Genomic DNA, 8,564 nt, shown 5'->3' with positions numbered 1-8,564 from the left:
TGCCCATCTCCTTTGGGTCAGGATTTTCCCCCATTTAACATGGTTCTCCTTGGGTTCGAGAGGTTTTATGGTTTCATAGAATCCCACAATGGTTTGGTCTGGAAGAAACCTTAATGGCCGTTCCACTCCTTGCCATGGACAGAGTACCTTCCACTATCCCAGGTTGCTCCAAGCCCCATGCAACCTGGCCTTGGACGCTTCCAGGGATCCAGGAGCAGCCACAGCTTCTCTGGGCAACCTGTGCCAGTGCCTCACCACCCTCACAAGGGAACAAGTCCTTCTTGAAGTAAAGAATTCCAGCCTAAAGCAAAGAACTCCTTCCTAAAGTTAAGAATATCTTCCTGATTATTTCCAGTAACAGCCCTCTAACTAATTGTGCTACCGATCTCCTTTAGACCCAGCTCTCGTGCCAGCGCCAAGACGTTTCTGGAGGAGTTTTTAAGGCACTCGGTGCCTGGGGCGTGGCTTTGCTTCCTTCTCCCGTTGTCTTTGTATCGCGGGACGGGGCAGGGCCGAGAACGGGAGCAGCTCGCGGCGCGGGTGGACGCCATCGATGCGTTCCGCGTGCCGCTGCTCCTGCCTGTGGCGGGATCGGCCGCGGCGCGAGCCGGTGACGTCAGTTGCCGCTCGGTCGGGGCCCGCCGCTCTCGCGCGCCAAATTTGAAGGGCGGCGCGCGCGGGGCTGGTCTCCCGCCTCCCCGCCCCCTCCGGCGCCCTCGCGCCCCCTCAGGCCGCCACCATGGCCACCCCGCCCAAGCGCAGCAGGCCCGGCGGCCGCCTCAAGAAGGTCGCCGTGGAGGGGAACATCGGTGAGGCGGCGCGTCTCGCCTACGCGGGAAAAGGGATGGGGGAAATGGGAGCTGGTTAGGGCTGGAGAGAGGGGCGGCTTTCTCGGCGCTCGGTGCTTTCGGTCGTATCTGGGGAGGCACAGCTCTGCGGACTCTTCCTGCCTGCCTCCTTTTCTTTCCTGCCTTCCCCTTCTTCCTTAGCTCTTCCCTTCCCCACCTTCCCCTCCTCCCTTTTTCCTTGTGTGAAGGCTCCTCCCACTACGGCAGAGCGGGGCAACAGGGATGCTTCTACAAGATTTTCCTGGCCGTAAAAGGCTTTTAATCAGGTCAGGAGGCACAAACAAGCCTATTCATAATGTCAGAGACTTTACCCTGACACTGTAAAAATTATGAGATTTGGGAGAGAAAAAAAAGGCTTTCTATTACAGTTTTTAACTGATTCACCTGTTTGGCGTTGAAGTCCTGGATAAGCTTTTCCTCGCGTCTTTCCTGTTTGTGGCGTAGAACGCCCGAAATCACGGAATTTCCCGAACTGGGAGGGATCCAGAAGGATCTCTGAATCCCACTCCTGGCCCTGCACAGCACGCCTCAAAATATCACCAGGTGCCTGGGAGCACTGTCAGACCTTTTTGAATTCAGATAAAGGGAAACCCTATTGCTCCATTGATCGATCTGGATCGTGGTGGGTGTGGGAGGCTGGTTTATGGGGGGTGGAAGGCAGAGTTGAGCACTAGTTAAGTAACACTGCTGTGGGTGGTTTCTCACTGACGTTGTTCCTGGATGCTTTTCCTTCAGCTGCAGGGAAATCCACCTTTGTGAATATTCTGAAACAAGCCAGTGAAGAGTGGGAAGTGGTTCTCGAGCCTGTAGCTAGATGGTGCAATGTCCAGCAAAGCTCTGAAGATAATTGTGAGGTAAAAGGGGAAAAAAAAAGTCAAATGTTCCTCTAATTTCAGAATACCAGTATATCCAACAGACTGGGTATTTTTCAGACTGTGTGATAGCAACACTTTTGCTGATTGCTTTTACAATGGCTGAGTTTCTCTTTTCCAGTTTGTTTGGTCTATTATGGAATAAATGTTATTCAGCGTTAGGTGTAATTTCTGAAAGGGGTGAAGAGTTACAAGAGTTACTTGTAGGCACTGTGAACTAACCAGGTGAGCGGAGAGGGTTGTTCCTGTGCCATGAAAAGTGTGCTCTGAAATGGCTTAGGAAATTGAGAACTGCTGCTCACTTGGTTTTAGTGGTGGGATTTTTTTCCCAGCTCCCTGTTAATTCCATTGGCAATCCAGCTGCTACTTCCTGTGTAAGCGGCTTTTGAGGGACTGGAGATCTTTTTTAGACCTGGAAAAAGTGCAGTGTATTTTGGTTAACTCAGTGTAAGAATTAATGGGGACTCATGGCTCCTGACTTCTCGGCTGCATTTTTTGGGAATTAGGCGACGCTCTGTCTCTTTTCCCGTGGATGCAGGAGCTGACCACGTCACAGAAGAGCGGCGGGAACGTGCTGCGGATGATGTACGAGAAGCCGGAGCGTTGGGCTTTCACCTTCCAGACGTACGCGTGCCTCAGCAGGATCCGAGCGCAGCTCAGCGCCCTGGATGGCAAACTCCGGGACGCGCAGGATCCTGTGGTGTTCTTTGAGCGCTCTGTCTACAGCGACAGGTGTGTGGGGCTGGAGCCCTCAAGGTGCAGGTAAAAATTCTCCCTAGTCAGATCACAGGATGTGTAGGGTTGGAAGGGAGCTCTGCCGATCACTCAGTCCAAGCCCCCAGCCGAGGCAGGGTCACCCAGAACAGGTGACACAGGAATGCATCCAGGTGGTTGAAATGCTTCCTTGAGAGGAAGACTCAGTGACCTCCCTAAGCAGGTGTTTCAGTGCTTGGCCACCCTCATGGCAAGAAGCTCTTTCCTCGTGTTGAGGTGGAACTTTTCTTGTATTTTAGCTTATGGCAAACAAGAAAATGTCTAAATAAACACCCCATCCTGCGTTTCTGGATTCAGAAGGTGAGAGTTGGTAACTGAATCCCATCCTATAATCCTTAGGTGTTCCACCTGTTGTGATACATTGCAAAAAATAACGTTTTTTAATTTTTTTGTAAATAAATGACCCAGTGTACAAGCCAGCTGTGTTTTGTGGGTTATTCCTGCACACCTGAGCTGCAAATGTTGGTGGTCTTCATGCACACGGCTCCAGGAGGAGAATACCAGCTGTTTAATTCCGCTCCAGGAGATTGTCAGAGACGCTGCAGCATTATCACTCAGCTGCTTCTCTAGTTACTATACTTGAGGCAAACCAAGGGATTCCTCTGTCCAAGAGAATTTTTGTTTCCATCAGGTACATCTTTGCTGCTAATTTATATGAGTCTGACTGCATGAACGAGACCGAGTGGACAATTTACCAGGACTGGCATGATTGGGTGAATAAGCAGTTTGGCTCGAGGCTGGCGCTGGATGGGATCATTTATCTCCGAGCCACTCCTGAGGTGAGGCACAAGAATGTGACAGCACCGAAAACAAGCCTGTTCTGGGCCTGGCCCCTCATAGTTAGAGCTCAGCTGAGGCTGCACTGTTCCCCTGAAGGCTGCAATACTTGAGCTGTGACTGCATCTGGAAGTACTTAAGGATAATATTCTTTCAGATGTAGACTGTGTGTACTAAAAGTCAACTCTGATGGTAACAATTTTCTCATCTTCAAAATAGAATACATAAGGACAGTAAACCAGAAAATACTGCTGAAATAAAGCAAGCGACTCCAGAAAAGTACAAAATATCTCTAGGAATAGCTGTTGCATCGGGAATATGGCTGTAGGGGGAATAGATCCGACAGAGTGCTGTAATGGTAGAGCTGATGTGGGGGTGGTCTGTGAAGCCCCTACACCTGGGGCGCTGGAGCGAAGCCAGGTGAAAGCATGCCCTATGCTCAAGGCCTTATGACCACACTTTGATCTTGGGCCATCTAATATTTGTTTAAAGGAATAGAACAGAATAATAGCTCTTTTGAGTATGAAATTTGCTTGAACAAGAAAAAAACAGAGAATAAAAGAGCTCTAATGAACTTACAGATCACTTCCATATTTCCTTACTTCTAGCTCCCATGCCTTCAGTTTTTGTTACAGTTGTAAAAAACTGTGGAATGTAACACATTGGGGTAACTCTGAGGGCATGTGTTTTTTCTGTTTAAGAAAAGAACGTATATTCAAATTACAAAGTACAGTACTTAAACAATTTTGGCTTGTTGTTGAGGCTTTAGGTGCACTCAAGATGGGAACAAATGATTTCAAACCTTGGGAAACAGTTTCTTAAGAGCCAGAAACATATTTTGTTCATATTCAAATTCAACAAGATTTTGAAATGCTTGTCTGTAATGTCGAATGGATATTTCTGTGCTCTTGGCATGCAATACAGCAATTTATTTATTTTTATTTACTATCTTTTTCCTTTAGAAATGCTTGAATAGGATTTACTTGCGTGGAAGAGATGAAGAGCAAGAAATCCCCATTGAATATCTGGAGAAGCTTCACTACAAACATGAAAGTTGGCTCCAGCACAGGACACTGCGGTAAGGTTTGCTGAGTGGTGCCTTCAGGATGGATAAATCTTTGTAAGGATGTTCTGCAGTGCTTTTTCCACCAGTGAGACTTCAGCTTTTCTTATGATATGTGAATCTAAAGTGCAAGCACATTTCTATCACTGTTTTGTTAGTAGCAGTGTCTTTCTGGCACATTCATTATTGCTTGGACATGCAGCGTGCTCCAGGTTCCCTTCACACAGAGCTCTGAGCAGCAGAGGCTTCAGCTGAACTCGCTTTAATACACAAAGTGCTGTTGTTCAGTTAGGTGCTGGGGGAGCAGAATGTCCAGGAATCTATCCCAGGAGCCACACTGTAGATTCAGAATTTCTGGCTGTAGTTTATAGATGCAGTTCTTTTTTTGGTATTCTTAACAATGAAACTGCTGACAGGAATTTGAATGCTCTCTGCTTTATTTCCAGCTACTAATATTTGCTTTGTTCCTCTCCCAATACAGAACAGATTTTGACTATCTACAGGAAATTCCAATTTTAACGCTCGATGTTAATGAAGACTTCAAAGGCAAAAAGGACAGATATGATCACATGATCGAAAAGGTAAAATTTCACAAGCAGTACAAACTGATGATTCACGTTGCTCTAGAAATACACTTTAATTATCCTTCTAAAATATGTAACTCACAGAGTTTCATTCAAGTAATGAACAGTTTTACAGCCTATGGCAATACATATTTTAAAACTAGGCCAAACCTTTATCATTTAACTGCTCAGGTGCTCGGTACTTGAATCCTAGTGGGATTCAAGCGAGGACAATTAGATTTTGATCTGAGTAGCTGCAATGACTTACAGACCTCAGCAGTGGTTTGCACACGTTTTTCCATTCTTCAGAAATAAAGTGTTCCTTCATGAGAAAAGGAGCTTTGTCTTTTGTTCTCCATTGGTCCACCCAGGGCTGGAAGTGTTCCCCTGATTAAAGCCAGTCTTCCTGACTGAGCTTGTTAAGCAGTGGAATGACTGGCGATGGCGGCTGTGGAGGGAGCATGCTTCCCATCTGCACAAGATGAGATAAGGCCAAGCTCGGGCAACTTAGTATGGATTTTGGAGGAGTTTACTCCGGGGTAGCTGTCAGGTTGTCTGGGAACAGCCTGTGCCCTGTGTTGGCCCTATTTTTTGGGATTTCCTAAATGGAGCCAGGGAAGAGATACACTTGATGAGGCTGGGTACACTGGGCTTTGGCGTGTGCTGTGTGGGTATCCAGACCCTGTGTCCTGTCATCTTACCTCTGTTGTGATGCTCATCCTGAAACTGCCTGGTGTGTAAATCCTTACAGGGTTCTCCATGCAGGGTTACTGATGCTACTCTCTGAAGTAGACAGTGACTTTCTTGTTATGCCTTTAAAGTTAGTCTTGGCACAGTTATGTCTTCCCTTTACAGGAAGGGATTTGACCTCTTCTTTTTTCCCCCCACCTCTTTGAGCCCTGACCTGGGAAGGGAAGGGTCACAGTTGGAGAGTGTGATCCAAGATATGTTTCCATTTCACATCAAGAACTTGGGCAAAACGTTTACAGATGGGCTCTGTGTAGGAGAGTTTTGCCAAAGGAATAGGATCATGTCCTCTAGGAAACAGTTTACTTCTGTGAAGTTGCCTGGCTTGAGTGGACAGAGGAAAATGCTCCTAGTTCAAGCTGTATCACAGCCTAGTTCCTAGGATATTCCTGAAACTTAAAGGCAGGAGTTGTTAGCCTGGGATTGATCTCCAGAATTGTATTTTCTTCGAGAAATGTGGTTTTGGTAGGTATTGTTTCATTATTTGTTTGCCAGCCTCAGATTCCAAGGGACATCCTGATTTAGTGCCCTGGGTTGTTCACCAGCATTAAATCTGTCTGGTGTGCAGGCAGTGGGTGTGACTCCATGGTTTCCAGATGACAGCTCTTTTGAGGTGGCCATTATCCTCCTCCTGTCTGGGTGACACCTGCTTGTAATGCAATCCTTTGTGACAGAGGGCTGTAGTTCAGGACCACAGGAGGGGTGAGCATAATTCCATCGTGTCTCTCCCTGCATCTGCTAAATTACAGGTACCATGTCTGGAAATGTTCTTGATGGACAGGTAATGGCATAGCTGAGCCAGAGCTTCTTTTTCCCTGCTTCCTTAGGTTGTAGTAAAGCATAAAGCAGAAGAGAGGTAAGTATATTTGCTGCCTATGTCTGCTGATAAACACTTAGCGTGATTGACAATATTTGTTTCTCTTTGCAGGTCAAGGAATTTTTGAGCACGTTGTAATTCTCTTTGAAGTGCAGACAGAGTCAAACCATTCCAAACTTCTGTGCGATCAAAGTCTCAAGTGCAGCTTCTTCCTTCTTTTGTAGGAGGCCTCTGGAGAGGCACAACTCAGTCCTGGAGATTTGGTTGTGAGGAACAAATAAACTTCGTGAATAGGGAAATTATTAAATAAATCGGTACGTCTGTTCAGTATTATGTGAAGTAACATGCGCAAATTCTGAAGAGACAAGGATTTTCTGAGCATTGCCAGATGCTGTGCCAGTTTTTGATCAGACCAATGATTTCTAGACTATTTCATAGATGTTTTTAATTTATTTTGTGCCCAATTGCTGTTTAATTTTGAAGAAGGTAGCTGGTTGTTAGATCTCTTCTGTGTTTTTCTAGTTGCATGGATTTGTAATGGATGTGTGTTGTTCCCAGGAAGTAAAAGTTAAAAACCATTTTTGCTGCTGAGGGAATTTTATTATAACCTGGAATTTTATGTTTTAAGGTACACAAAACTGTTTTCTGATGCTTTTGATAGAAGTTCTTCATAGAATACACTGAATTAAATCGAAATGTGACTGAAATTCTGTATAGAGAAAGTGAATTTTTGTATCTGTTTCTATCACGCACTGCAAGCCAGGATATTCGAGGCTTTTTGTTACCTAGCACATTTGGGGTTTTTTACCTTTTTTTTTTTTTTTTTTTAGCTCTTCTGAAAACAGTGCTGTTTTTGTTGCTGGTCAGTCCTGTTTCCTGGATAAGAATATATTTGCTTGCTAGGCACTGCACTGGGCAGAAGGGCATTTTGCAAATGGCCTCCATCTGTAAATGACGTGTTGGTAAACCATCCCATAATCGCATTAGGGATGTGGAGGTGGCTCCCTGCCCTTCTTCCAGCTGCTCCATGTGTTCACTGGGCCTTCTAGGGGCTTATCTCAGATGCTGCACTGTTGGAAGTAGGTTTTTCAGTCTCATCTACTTGAGACAAAGTAAGAAGGGGAGACCTGTGTTGAGCAGCTGCTGGCTGAGCCTCTTGTTCCAGGTGCAGAAAACAAACTTCAGGCTTCCCATCTCAAGTGCTGGGTTTTATGAGCTGCCTTGTTCTGCTTTAAACACTTCTGAGTGCACAGTCGGCTTTTGCAGGCAAAATTTTATTGTAAAGCTTTTTATTGTCTACCATGGTGCTTCTGCTACCTGCTTGTTGGAGATGACATTTCTTCCTTTATGGCTGGAGTTGTGCTGGCATTCTCTAACCGTTGGCTGAAAAATAAAAGTGGTTAGAAAGCCTTTTTAGTGTTAATAGTGTTGGCTTCTTGTCTCATGAAAGAAGTAATATTGTTGATTTCTTGTATGTAATACTGGTACAATAGGTGTATTTGGTGTAAAAAAGTTCTTTGACTGACTTCACTTTTTTTTTTTTTCACATGTGGAAATGAACTTATGGGACAGAGACACAGGATTACATAAAGTGCATTGTGTGTGTGACAGTGCTTAGTACAAGAGTGTTGTGTAATATTTATGTTGTATGGAAAGTAGCAATAGTCTGGCAGAAAAATCTTGAGCAGGACTTGAAGGTTGCACAGTAAAAGGAAAGATTTTAATATCTTTGCTCCAGAAAGGAAGTGAGGTGGAATGGATGAAGATTCAGTTCAGATTTACTTGAAACACATAGTACAAGCTTTTAAAGCATTCTTGGCAAGAGTCTGAACAGTAACAACTTATTTTGACTAACAGTGCAATTATTTCTACAGTTTCAGCTGTCAAAATTGTGGATTTAATTACAGAAATTGGAATGACAGTGCTTGTTGCAAGAAAGTAAACATGTCTGAGTTCTAATAAAGGCTTCTTTTGAAACCCATCACAGAGAGCACACAAATTCTGTGGCAGGTTATCTGCAGCCCGTTCCAGAAAGCTTTACAAAATCTCTGCCTGCCAAGTTTGGGTTGGAAGGAGCAAAGTCATGACCAATTATAAGAATGT

At 45.0% G+C, this 8,564-nt stretch overlaps 1 protein-coding gene across 1 annotated transcript; it reads left to right on the top strand.

The window, feature by feature from the left end:
* Positions 1–724: 724 nt before the first annotated feature.
* On the top strand, positions 725–6,760 carry DCK (deoxycytidine kinase). Its single transcript, XM_066318282.1, has 7 exons — positions 725–809; positions 1,584–1,702; positions 2,259–2,452; positions 3,126–3,273; positions 4,234–4,349; positions 4,816–4,915; positions 6,573–6,760. The coding sequence occupies exons 1-7, from the start codon at positions 740–742 to the stop codon at positions 6,597–6,599; spliced, it is 774 nt and encodes a 257-aa protein (XP_066174379.1). The 5' UTR covers positions 725–739; the 3' UTR covers positions 6,600–6,760.
* Positions 6,761–8,564: the final 1,804 nt, after the last annotated feature.

Source organism: Sylvia atricapilla, chromosome 4 (assembly GCF_009819655.1).
Source record: "Sylvia atricapilla isolate bSylAtr1 chromosome 4, bSylAtr1.pri, whole genome shotgun sequence".
NCBI lineage: Eukaryota > Metazoa > Chordata > Aves > Passeriformes > Sylviidae > Sylvia > Sylvia atricapilla.
The sequence above is the reverse complement of the archived record's forward strand: the minus strand, read 5'-3'. Positions and strand labels throughout refer to the sequence as shown.